Source organism: Myotis yumanensis, unplaced genomic scaffold, assembly GCF_028538775.1.
Source record: "Myotis yumanensis isolate MYYU_CA2020_CCGP unplaced genomic scaffold, mMyoYum1.0.hap1 SCAF_14, whole genome shotgun sequence".
Classification (NCBI taxonomy): Eukaryota; Metazoa; Chordata; class Mammalia; order Chiroptera; family Vespertilionidae; genus Myotis; species Myotis yumanensis.
Genome location: NW_027223765.1, coordinates 50,558,488 through 50,572,075, shown reverse-complemented (window position 1 = coordinate 50,572,075; position 13,588 = coordinate 50,558,488). Strand labels below are relative to the sequence as shown.

General features: G+C 42.4%; 1 protein-coding gene across 11 annotated transcripts in view; it reads right to left on the bottom strand.

Moving 5' to 3' along the window:
• LOC138992274 (uncharacterized) overlaps nt 1-13,588 on the bottom strand; it is a 288,887-nt gene that overhangs the window by 234,126 nt on the left and 41,173 nt on the right. For 8 of the 11 annotated variants that reach the window (XR_011468079.1, XR_011468080.1, XR_011468083.1 and 5 more), the window contains exons 2-3: nt 3,283-3,405; nt 1,841-1,856 (exon numbers count right to left, since the gene is read on the bottom strand). Coding sequence is in view for 3 of the 11 variants with exons in the window: in XM_070390942.1 (XP_070247043.1) it covers nt 1,841-1,856; nt 3,283-3,405 (139 nt within the window). In the remaining 8 variants the exon portion in view is untranslated. Of the gene's footprint in view, nt 1-1,840; nt 1,857-3,282; nt 3,406-6,726; nt 6,812-13,588 lie in introns of those variants that run through there. The other 3 variants (XR_011468084.1, XR_011468086.1, XR_011468085.1) reach the window with 2 other exon arrangements.

The following is a 13,588-nucleotide window of genomic DNA, read 5'->3' as shown; positions in this document are numbered from 1 at the left end:
AGGTTGGGTTTGGTGCAATGGCCACCCCACCCCTGCTATTGGGCAGCTTACCGACCCTCTCTGAGGCCTTTTGTCTGCAAAAGGAGGTGCTTGAGAATATTAAGTGAGATAATAAAGGCAAAGCACAATGACTGTAGAAGAATAAATGCTTAGTCAATGAGAACTATTATTATTATTATTATTATTATTGATCCCTGCCTCAGGTTCTATATAAGATAAACAATAATGATGGTCATTCCTCACCATTTATTTACTATACCATACCAGGCACTGTTCCAAACACCTTCTATACCTTAACTCATTTAACACTCACAGCAATTCAATGAGAAAGGGCTATTGTATTCCTATTGTACAGATAGGTATGCTGAGGTCCAGAGAGGTATACTTACTGGCCCAAGGTCACACTGCCAGTCATTCTCCACTGAAAGCAGGCACCTGAACTCCAGAGCACATGTCTCTTGACCAAATGTTATGTGGGACATAGTTCAAGCCACAAACCCAGTGGATGTCTGACATGAACTACTGAAACAGGAGAGGAGGAGAGGCGAGTTCATTTAGCCACCAGGGCCCTGCTTGTCTCCCTTCTCACTCTTCCTCCTGCCCTACACCACTCTGATTTTTTTTTTTAAATATTCAACTGAGGACATGCTTATTGATTTTAGACAGAGGAGGAGGAAGAGAGAAAAAGGGAGAGAGGAAAACATCAATGTGAGAGAGAAACATTCATGCCAGACTGGGATGGAACCCACAACCTTTAGGTGTACGGGATGAATCTCCAACCAACTGTGTCACACCAGTCAGGACCCAGTCTTTGATATTTTTTAAGCCATGTAGCTAAGGAGAAAATAGAGGAGAGGTTTGTTCCACCAGGGCTCTTTCTCAGAGCCTCTCAACAAGTTTTAAAATAAAATGATGATGTCATGATTGTTAAGACAACAAGAAAAATAATAGATAAGCACTAAAATGGTTACAGTAAACCGTGATCAGGCCCTGCATTTCTCCATTTGAGCGCAACACCCAGGTTCACTCTCCCCAGAAGAGAATAAGCTATCCTCTGCCCCATCCCTCTCCCTCCCCACCTCTAACCACCCACCTCCTACAGGCTGCCAGTTCCACCCAACTGACTTCTGCTCATCCATCAGATTTCAGCTTAGGCTGCACTTCCTCCACAGGCCTGCCCGGACCACCATGTTCGGCCCCTCCGCCAGAACTCGGTGGCCTTTCCTGGGCTGCACAGCATCCATCATAGTTTTGTAATGCAATGCCTGTGGGCTCCATGAGGACAGGAGCTAGTCCAGCAGGCATTCTTCCACATCCTGAGTCTCGCATCGTGCCTGACATGTAATTAGATGTCTCAGTAGACATGGTGCCAGGAGAGCTACAAAGCATGCCACTTCTTTTAAGGTTTGAAATTGTATAATGAAAATTTTAAGACCAAGTGTTTCATGACCTGAAAGGGATATAAACAATTGCAGAAAAATAATACCAAGTCTATTTTCTCAGGCCACTCAGTAATTTGGAAACCGGGAGAAGGCTTAATAGTGCTTACTACTAGAACAGTCTTTCCTAAAGGGACCTCTAGTCCCTCCTCCAGTCATTTAAACTCATTCCATTTCCTCTGGTCCCCTCGAAGGGAATGCTCAGGGACTGAATTATAATTATGACATTTCCCTTTAGCTTTCCCTCCTCAGAATTTAATAACTTCAGCTTCTTAAACTTTTCCCCATAAAAATCTATTAATTCTATTCATTGCTTTCTCACTTTTTCATCTTACTCATATCTTAGCACTTACTGTTAAATATCACGAAGAAAAAAAATAATTGGAGGCTCACATTCTTACCTTTGTTCTCTGAGGGCTTAAAGACAAAAAAGAACAGAAAAACTCAATGATTATATCTATAAATTGAAGAGCAAAATATGGGTTTAGTAATAAACATTCGGTCTCAATTTATTTATTTATTTATTTATTTATTTAATTTTGCTCTCTGAGGCTCATATTTTGAAACATGCTCTACTTCCTAGAAGAGCATGTTCTAGAAAAGAGAGATGATGTGAAGCCCCTGGTTTGATATAAGTCTTTACATTAACTCATTAGAAATCATCCCACATTTTCCAGAATGGTCCCGTTTTAAATATTTGGACCCATTTTTCCATAAGTAGAACTCATAAGTGCCATATCTTTTTCTTAATTTGGGGCTCAAAAAATATATGCTCAACATACATGTAACATATAATCTCTAAGTAATGATGTTAAAATCAGTAAGAAACATTAATTGCAGCCTCCCTCTGTGGCTGGGGCTATGCTAGTCATTCACAGATACTTTCTCTTCTAATCATTAAAACATCTCTATGAGGTAGATGCTACTTTTATTGCCATTTTACAGATGAGGAAACTGAGGCCCAGAAAAACTTAGAATCACCAGCCTGTAGGTGGCGGAGCAGGGAACCCAATAGGCCTGTCGGACAGTGTACTCTAAGCTCTAGTCACGTTGCTTAAAGCTCTGGAAGTATTGATTTTTGGTTTTTGTTTCTCTATTTGCTTTTTCATAAGTGACCTGATCCAATTTTGTGCATGCAGTAGCTTCATAATAATTCTTTGATATTTGACCTTTCATACTCTGTTGGCAAGACTATAAATTGGTTTAACCACTTCGGAAATCACTTTGACAACACCTAGGAGTATTGAAGATGTGCAGGTCCTAGGGCAGTGGTTCTCAACCTTCCTAATGCCGCGACCCTTTAATACAGTTCCTCATGTTATGGTGATCCCCAACCATAAAATTTTTGTTGCTACTTCATAACTGTAATTTTGCTACTGTTATGAATCGTAATGTAAATATCTGCTATGCTATATGTTTTCCGATGGTCGCGGCCCACAGGTTGAGAACCGCTGTCCTAGGGCCTGGCCATGATTCCCTGGGCAGTATGGCAGGTTCAACTGGTCAACTGAGCCAACCCCCTTCCACAGCCCCACACCATCCAGAAATTTTCTTCTAATTGGCTGAGGGTTGATCCACATGATCCTGTTCTGGCCAATTGGGTGTAAGTGAAAATCACTAAGTGGGGCTCCTAGGAAACTGGTTTACAGAGACAATATGACCAGATGGCTTTCTTGGACTGTTGTTCCTTTCCCTTCTTCCTGACCGTACAATGACACAATGCCTGGAGTTGCTGTAACTATTTTGTGACCATGAAACAACAAACCTGAGGATAAAAGTATATCCTCTAAGGACAGCAGAGCAGAGAGAGGGACCAAACCTGGATCCCCTTGGCATCGCTTACCTGCCATGCAGTCTGGAAATGCCTCCCTCCAGGCTCTTGTGATATTAGGAAGAGGAACTTCTGACACCACTAACTCACTGTTGTTGAATTTCTTTTCCCAGCTCTCCAGAGAAACCGTCACACCTGTGCACAAAGTGACAGGAAGAAAAGTTTTTAATATGAAAAATTACAAAAAGTTAGTGTCCATTAAAAGAGAAATGGATAAATTGTGGCATCTTCATGCAATGAAACACCACATCACAATTAAAAAGTAGTGATAATTCTTGAAACCAAAGTGTGAAGTGAAAAGGAAATACCGCCAAATGACCTGTGTCCAAAATGATATCTCTTAAATATATTTTCAAAACACATACAATTCTACATATTCTATGGATATGTGCATATAAACTAAAATTATAAAAACATAAATGTGAAGGAAACACACCAACTTCAAGGAAGGAGGAAGGGATGGAACTCAGAAGTGGCATAGGAGGCATTAAGTTGAACCTGTAGTGTTTTGGTTCATAAAATTAATCTGAATCAAATGCGGCAAAAATTCTTAACCTTTGTTAAATTGGAGTTGTAGATCCCTGGGTATTTGCCAAATAACTCTGTATTTTTCTGTAAGTTTAAATTTTTTTATATTTTTTAAAAAGGCAAAGAGACTTTCAAAAAACAGTTGGATATTTACATGAAAGTACGCTGCTAAATGTAAGGTGACATGTAAAACGGCGTGTTTCGTTATTTCCATTCCCCTGGACTGGGAAGGCTGTGTTGGGGAGTGAACTTCCCATAGCCCTGAAGAAAGGGTAGGATGAAAAGTTTGAGCTAGGCAGTGGAGGGAAAGCAGTGTTATGAACTGAATTGTGTCTCCCCAAAATTCATATGTTAAAACCCTAACTGCCAATGTGACTACATTTGGAGGGAGGACCTTTAAGGAAATAATTAAGGTTACATGAGGTCATAGAGTGGGGCCCTAATCCAATAAGTCTGATGTCCTTATAAAAAGAGGAAGAGACACCAGGAGCACACCTACACAGAGGAAAGGCCATGTGAGACACAGCAAGAAGGTCGCTGCCTGCAAGCCAAGGAGAGCGGCCTCAGGAGAAATTACCTCTTGGACTTCCAGCCTCCAGACCAGTGAGGAAATAAATTTTGCTGTTTCAGCCATACAGGCTATGGTATTCTGTATGGCAGCCTGAGCAGACTACTAGAACTGTGGTTATCAATAGTGACTGGTACTGCACTTATTGAAGAAATTGATGGGGATGAGGTAGAGTGAAGGGGAGGGAGATAATTTCTGGTGGTCACAAAACCTGAGGAGCACAGGAGCCATTAGTGGACAGTGGCCACGGAGGCCAAATCTTCTTCAGTGTCTAGTTCAGTCCTCGCCACAAAAAAAAGAATTCTATCTTTTAAATATTCCACAGGACATTCATGTAGAGGAGAAATGTGTGCATAATTAATTATCTAAGGTTATGAAAAATGCAAAACTTTGGGGGAGCCAGGCAATATTACACACTGAATTTCCTACAAAAGTAACTACTATGTAGATTATGGCAAGATTATGCTTTTTTTTCTTCAGAACTTTGCCGAATGGTACTCATCACCATTTTGAAATAATCTGATCACTGACAGTAATGCTCCTGAAGATTTTGAACTGTCCACACACCATATTCTCATCAGTGTTCATTCATAGCTGTTGTATACGCCGAGTCAGCAAACCATGGTGAGCTGGCTATCCAGTCTGCTGCCTGCTTTTGTAAATAAAGTTTTATTGGAACACAGCCATGCTTGTTATTTACATATTGCCTATGGCTGTTTTCTCAGTACAATAGCAGAGCTGAGAATGGCTCACAAAACCTAAGATATTTATTAGTTGACTCTTCACAGAAATACTGGAAAACCCCTGGTATAAACCTGATTCTGTGTCTACTGTTAACATCCAACTACTTAATCTTGTTTAATCCTAGAATATTTACTTATGAAAATATACATGATTTTATTATGTTAGTTCCCCTTTATTAATTATAGTTAATGTATTATGTTGATTCTTTTGAAATTGTGTAGATACCTATGTATCTGTGAATCTCATTTCAGGAAAAAAATAAAATTCATTTCAGAAAGAAGGGGAGAGTATTTTTAAATATCCTCAGAGTTAAGAACAATTATTCTAGACCTAAAAGAACAAAAACCATAAAGAACAAAAAGAGTTATGTGACCAAGAAGAAAATTGAAAACAGGAGCCATGCTGAAGATGAACTGACCTTAAGCTCCATTAGAGAAGCCACTGGGCTTATTCTTACATCACTTAACTCATGACCTCGTACACAGGAGGCATTCAATAAACACTTGGCTGAATGATTTGATGAATGGAGGGATGGATGAGACATACAAATAATTGAAGGAAAAGGAACTGGGGTAGTGAGCTTCCTGTCTCAAGGGGTCATCCAATAGAAGCTCAAAGGTCATTTGCTGGACAGCTTATAGAAGCGATTCCTTCATATAAGGGGTAAGTAGGTGGACTAGAAAACCTTCTAGGATGCTCAAATTCTATTTCTAAGGCCAAGAACTAACACACCAAAGACACAAAGTTCATACTCTGGAGCAGAAAAGACCTTGTTCTAATTTTGGACTGAATCCTATATAATAAGGAGCTAATATGCTAATGGCCATGATGCCCTCATGCCATAACAACCGATCAACAGGAGGCTGCGTGTGCAGCAGGCGCATGCAGGTGGGTGGGGCCTTGATTCTAGAGGACTTGTCCAGAGGCATGGGAGGATTTCTGGGTCCTGCCTCCAGTGGTGGTGGTGGTGGTGGCTGTGGGACTCTTTCTGAGCAGGAGGCGGAGCTGCGTGTGGAGGAAGCACGCATAGGGAGGGATTCCGGGACTAGTATGATATAAAACTGTCAGGATTTGCCTAGCCTCCTGACCTCATTCCCCAACAAGTTACATGAGGCAATATAGAGAGCAAGTAGAGTGTGGACTAGTTTAGAGGACTCTGGAATTGAAGGGTAAACTGTTGCCAGAGATGGACACAAAAATTTCTCCCATCTTTGAATGCTCATCATTTTGTGATAGGATGCTGTAGAGCCTTCCATCAGAAGGTAAAGTCTATTGCCCTGCCTGGGCTGGGCTGGTAACTTGCTTTGAGCAATAGAATGTAACAGAAGGGACACCATGTGACTTTCGGGCCGAGGTCTCAAGAGGCCTGATAGCTTCTGCCTTAACTCTCTGGAACTTGCAGCCCCCTATGATGAAGTTTGGTTGAGCTCAGGGACCAACAGAGTTGGGCTCATGGGCCAAATCCACGCCAACACCTGCTTCTGTAAATCAAGTTTTACTGGAAAACAGTCATGCTCATTTGTTAATGTAGTATCTATGACTGCCTTCACATTATAACAAAAAAGTTGAATAGTTGTACCAGGGACTAAATGCCCCACAAAGCCAAAAATACTTACTACCCGAGCCTTTACACAAAAGTTAGCTGAATCTTGGTCTAGCTGCTGGTGGACGAGGCCAGATGGAATAGAGAGGTGGTGTCCCAGCGGAGGTCTCCCTAGAACAGGAGTGGGCAACCTTTTTGTGAGTGCGTGCCAAAACCAGCAAAATTTCTGACTCAAAATTCTTCTGCGTGCCAACCCTAATTTTTTGAGAACATGTTACGCCTACTTGACATCTCTTAAGGTGTACATATGTGAAGAACCTTGAAGAAATAATAAAATTCATTTGAGCGACAAAAACACAGTATATGATGAAGAAAAATACATTTATTTTTAGTGTATACATGTACACTGATAGTCCGACAGAAAACTTTATGACTCTGTTTGATATTATCAGTGGGACTTTTGCTGCTGCATCACTGATAACAGAGATTTTACATCAGGTTTATATTTCGTGATCTTCAGAGATATGCACGAGCTACTACTTTCATCCGTCAGGCTACTACTATTACGAGACTTAACAAAATTCATCATTGAGAACAAAAATTCACAAGCGTATGTAGATGAAACCAAAACACTGGTCGGATCTAGGAAGGCAGGGAGAGTTAAGGCAGAGGCATAGAAATTGCTCTTCCCCTCTCTCATCAATCCATGTCTATGGTCTTTAAGATAACTTGTTATGTAAAATTATTTATTTATCTAAGATGCACCTACACTGAATTTATCTGAAAAATAAAAAAGTCAATATTAAGAAAAAAATTGTAAATGGAAGATTATAAGAGAGGGTTTTGTGTGCCAGCAAAAGTTACTGGCGTGCCATGTTTGGCACACGTGCCAGGGGTTGCCCACCCCTGCCCTAGAATAAGCAGCTCCCAGTTAAGCTACCACATGAGTGACCCCAGGTGAGCCCAGCAGAACAGTCCAGCTGAACTCAGCCCTAATTGCAGACCCATAACATGAACACATATAATGGTTGTTGTTTTAAGCTGCTAAGTTGTAGGGTAGTTTGTTCTGCAGCAAGAGGTAACTAAAAATGGCTCTGCCATTTGATGTATGTGGTAGACACTTTATTCCCAACTCATATTATTTGGGCTCACCACTCCATGCAGACTGGCTGGCTTCCCACTACCAGGATCTGGATCTCTCTGCCCCGGGGGCTTTCTCCAAAGCCCTGGCAAGGGCTCTGTCCAAGCTGGGAAATTAACACTCCATCTGCACCCTACCCTTCATCAATGAGCAACAGAATTCGGTATAAAAACAGTCCAGCTCCCTCACGCTCTGGAAGGGATAATTCCGAGGCATACGTCATACACTATTTCCAGGTTTCCTCGCAGGGTAGCATTCTGTTCTCCCACTGGCTTGATATCACACTCTTTATTAGCAGCCAGCCCTTGTGTCCATTTTTCCCATGACTTTACTGGTATTTCCTGAACACCCCAAATAAGCCACTTTCACTCAAATCCTTGTCACACGCTGTGTTTCAAGTCAGAATTCAAACCAAGAAGACACTGAGCATAACCTTAGACAAGTTTCTTCCTCTCTTAAACCTTGGTTTTTACCTGTAAAATGGAAATAATAGGAATATTTCTATCCTGGGAGGTGGTTGTGAGTACTTAACTAGAGATAAAGTCTGAGAAACACCCAGCTCTGCTCTTAGTGGTGACAACACACTTTGGCTAACTCCACATCCTCTGTGCATTGGCTCTGGTGTTGGCCAAGCCATGCACAGAGCTCTGGTGTTGGCCAAGGCACTTCTAATGACCAGGCCAACTGAAGGACTACCAGACACCAGTGCAGAGAGGAAGAGAGCGCGTGTGCTCAGCTGCAGTGTGCTGGGGCTTGTACTGGTTTCCAGTCACGTCCCAGTTGAGAAGTCTGAGCCCCATACCCCAGATCCACGTCTGGAAGACACTGTGGCTCCTGACTTCTGAGTTGGCACACGAGGCTGGAGCCTGCTGCGTGTCTGGCCCCAGGGACCCACCCCCGACAGGAAGGAGGAACGTTGTCAAGGAAGTGTGCAGACCTGACTTCAGACAATTGGAAAAACATCACTTCCTGATCGTGGAAGGTGAGCATGAATTCGACTGCGGCCTTAAAAAGACATGGGGTGGGGGACAATGTTTTTCTTTTCTCCTTTAAGAGAGAAATCTGTCTACGTAAAACCCTCCACTCCTAAAAGCCTATAAATACACACCCAAACCTGGAGAAAAAATTAAGAGCATAACTTCTGCCTCATGCACAACAAAACATTCCATTTGCTCTATCAAATACCTCCTGTTCTCTTTTAAAGGTTAACTCCTTAACGGTCCTTCCTCATGACCTGCCCCAGGCCATTCAGGGATGTGTAGGGGCGGGCTGGACTGGGAAGATGCTCAGATACCTGCGCAAATCCTCACATCCATGTGAAGGGACTTGGTCAGACCAAGGCGAGGCAGTGCGGGGTAGGGCACGCACAGCTCTGGATCACTGCCAGCCCCAGAATGATGGCGACGCTACAATTACCCTGCAGGACAGGGATGGAAGTGACTATTTTAGAACCTGGAAACATCTCAGCGGCCTCTTGGAGTCACATTTGGGAAAGTCCCTCTTACCACCGTTGTCTTCTTTCATGCACTAGGATGTCAGTGGCGGGGACATTTCCTACCAGAAACATCAAGGGATCCGTGTAGACTTTGGAGAAGCTTGAAAGGGTGCTGTGATTTACAAGACTTGAATCTGGCTGAAAATGCTGTTTTTCTTTCAGAAGAAAATATTTTCATTCTAGGGTTTGTAGAGTCAACACAATTAAAATAGCTTGTGGCCATATGCTCTCCAATCTAAGGGCATCAGACCTTTGCAGCATGTCCTTGCACAGTCCACACATCTTCCCAAGGCCTGTGCGGATTAGATGCTTGGGGATATCTGTGGTGGAAAATAGAATGTGTTTGGGATGGAGCTAGAGACCTCCTTGGAGCCATTTGACTTGAGGCCATTTGACTTTAGCTTCTCAGAGATTCTCAGGGCCCCTGTTTCCTTATCTGTTACTTACTAGTACTCTATAAGCTTCTTCCTCCCCTCCCAGAACTTTTCGAAATGTAAATGGAGAAATAGTATAATAACAGCAACAAAAACAGCCCAGGATGTAGTATGTACTCAAGGAATGTGAGGTCCTATCATTAGCGCATCTCTTGAAGTTCTCCAACTTGTAAGAAAACGAAAATATGAAAAAAGGGAAATCAAACAGAAGCCATTGATTGAGCATAGACCCTTTAATTAGACAACTTGGTTTCAAATATGACCTCTGCTATGTCCTAGGAGTGTGATCAAGGGCAATTCATCTTTCACTGCCCTGGTTTCCCCAACTGTAATACGGCACAAGGACCCAGTAGCTGCTACAGCATTAGATGAGACAATTCATACAAATCCAACACAAAATCTGGGATTCAGTAGCCACCAGTAAAGCATAGTTGCTCTAATTAGTATCATAATTGTTATTTTTAAGCTATTGTTATTGAAGATCGATCTTTTTTCATGCATAGAAATGCAGGCTGTCAATCACAAAGCACGTACTTGGTGGCCATCCAGAAGGATGCAGGGCACTTGGTGGCAATTAGGGTGACTGCAGGAGGACACACTGTGCCAGACCAGTACACCTGTATGAGCTTGGTGTCATAACCCCTGATGGGTTCCAATCAGCTGGATGAAGATTGACTAAAGAGACTTATTACAAATTTTAGTTAAGATATCAATGTATATGAAGGTCTCTATTAAAAATAATAAGTTGGTTATTTTTTTCTAACTTGTGTCTTAAATAAATTTTTTGAATAGAAGACCAGGGCTGATTTGAAGCCCAACATCACTGAAGCTGCCCAACACCTTGTGCATTACCAGCATTTAAGTACCTGCTCTCTATGTGATACTGAGAAGCTGAGAAGCTTTCCCTGTATTGCCTCATGCGATACAAGGAGGAGTACTCTTATCATCCCCACTTTAGAGTCGAGAAGACCGAAGCTCACAGAGGATAAGTAACATGCCTATCATCACCCATCGGTGTGTAACATCTGGGAATTTGAACCCAAACCTGCAAGAAACAAGAGTCTCGAGTTGTAGAGCTGTATCTATGCTGAAGCCCTTTCTTTTGGTCGGCCCTGACTGGCGGGGCATGGAGTGAGGAGACAAGATATGCAGAGAGCACACTTTATTTGTGGATTCCTTCCTGTCCCAGGAATATTGTAAAGAAGCTGGGAAGTGCTAAGCAGTGAGTAGACTGACAAAAAGTCAATTTCTTAGTCCATCCCAACTAGAAAGCAGCTTAACAGGCAGAAGAGTCAAGTACACCAGGGATGACAGCAATTCGAAGGCCTGCGATGTGTACCGGGATTCTCACTTTCCGAAGGGCTGGCCCCACGTCCTGTCTTGGTCTCTTTAAACTATAATGGGAAGGCAGAATGAACATACGCACTACTGGAGCCTGAGCTAGAGAAGGGCTGGCTAGAAAGAAAAGAATTTGGAAACCCTAATATACAGAAGTCAAATACGAATGAATCTCCAACCCAGGGCTTTACATGTGTGCTAAATACACATTGGCTCAACGAACAGCACAGTTATATTTCCTAACTTCTATTTTTTTTTAAGAAAAATGGTTTTAAGAGACTCTAGTGCTCCATAAAGTGTATGTCTGTGACACACATTAGGAAATTACCCAGAAGAAACACTTCATTTCAAGAGGTCGCTCGGTTGCTCGCACACTGGTAAACAATTCTCGGTGTGTGTTGGGGGACATCCAGACAGACATTGGCGATAATCTAAAAACTCAGGCTGAGGTGCTTGCTGGACTGAGGAATTAAGATGTACAATACATCCCAAATTCATGTAGCAGTGATGTTCCAAAAACATCTAGTTTTAAAAATAGCATTGCCCTGGCCGGTGTTGCCCACTGGTTAGAGTGTTGGCCTGTGCACCAGAGGGTGGCAGGTTCCATTCCCCCCTGATCAAGGGCACATTCCTGGGTTGCAGGTTTGATCCCCAGCCCAGGTCGGGGCACACGTGGTGGCAACCAGTTGATGTGTCTCTGTCACATTGATTTTTTTTTGCTGTCTCTTTTCCTCCTCCTCCCTCCCTCCCTTCCACGCTTTTTAAAAATCAATGGAAAAAATATCCTCACGTGAGGATTTTAAATAAATAAATAAATAAATAAATAAATAAATAAAATACTACTGTTACCAAAACAGACATTTGTTCAACATCAATTCCTCTGTTCATTAGCATGGGAGGTCTGGAGTTGGCAGGATCAGGAGGGAGGAGGTAAACGGGGGCAGAAACATGGAGTTAGTGAGGTCTTGTGTATTAGTCCAGTACTTTTCAGAGTATTGACTGAGGCAACAGTGGATCCAGCAAAACAACTGAGCTATGCCAGGCCCTTCTGCATTGGTTCTTTAGTGGAGGCTGGACTGTGCATGGTGGGGAGAGGCAAGACACAGCAAAGAGGCCTTTCAGCCACCTAAGGAGCACGGGGTTCATCCTCTACGCCTGGAGAGTCCATGAAGAGATTCGAGAATAGAAGTGGGAGATCAAGATTTGTCTTCCAAAGATTGCTCTGGCAGCAGTGCGGCAGCCAAAGAGGGAAGCTGTCTTCCTGCGGAGTTTGAAGACCCGGTCCCAGCAACCTGCGCAGCCACAGAGCCTTTGAGAACTGGGCGCTTCTTCCGCTGAATGATGATCAGGAGTAACCAGGCCCAACATTTGTATCGGCCCTTTTACTTCTAAAACTCTCTCTGTTCAGCAAGCAACCATCTAAGGAGGTGCGTCAAGGGGGATCATCCCCCTTCACAGATGGAGGGCATCTCTAAGTAACTACAGAACCACAGAACAATGCCTAGTGAGAGTAGCTGCATTCTGGCTCTGCCCGTTTGAGAACAGGATTTAATTAGTGTGGTGAGAAAATGAAGCATGTTTAAAGCTCTGGGAAGAAACTCAATATCCATAAGTAGAAATTAATGCTATATAATAATCTGAAAAATATTGGTTTCAAAACAAAAGAATGAGTAACTATCACAAAGAGAGAGTCAGAAGACGACTGACTAGGGATCTGCTTGTTAATTATGCTGTATATTGATAATAAAATATTGTTAACATCCAACATCATTACCATTTGAATTACAGGTTTCAGCAGGAAAAAACAAAAAGAACGAATTGGGCCCTAGCTGGTTTGGCTCAGTGGGTAGAGTGTCAACCTGCGAACTGAAGGGTCCTGGGTTCGATTCCGGTCAAGGGCACATGGCCAAGTTGTGGGCTCGATCCCCAGTGGGGGGCATGCAAGAGGCAGCCTATCAATGATTCTCTCTCATTATTGATGTTTCTATCTCACTCTTCCTCTCCCTTCCTCTCTGAAATAAATAAAAATCTATTTTTTTAAAAAAAGAAAGAAAGAACTGAGTCAGGTTTGTAACATGGCTGTGCACAGTCAAGAGAAATTCCAGGACAAAACCACAGAAAGGCTCTTAAACATCTAAGCAGCTCCCAGAGTAGAAGAGCAGTATCTTCAGTGATCGCTCCTGACAATATTTCTCTGTGGCATTTATCTCCACCTGATGTTACTGGTTTTTCTGTTTAGTGCCCCACCCCTCACCGGAAGGTAAGATCCGTGAGAACTGAAACTGGGTTCTCTTCCTCTTTCCCAACTCTTCAAAGAGTGTCAGCAAGTAAGTGGGTGCTTGATAAATATTTGTGGGAGGAAAGGAAATCACAATGCTCCATCTTTTTTCCACCTAAAATTCCAGTTTGGCACCATGGTTTTAAGTAATTTCCTTTGAGGGGTTTACATTGGGCTATTCATTGATTAAAATGAGAAATAAAAATCATTTCCTTTCAAAATGTTACGTAATTTTTAACAGTTAATGTG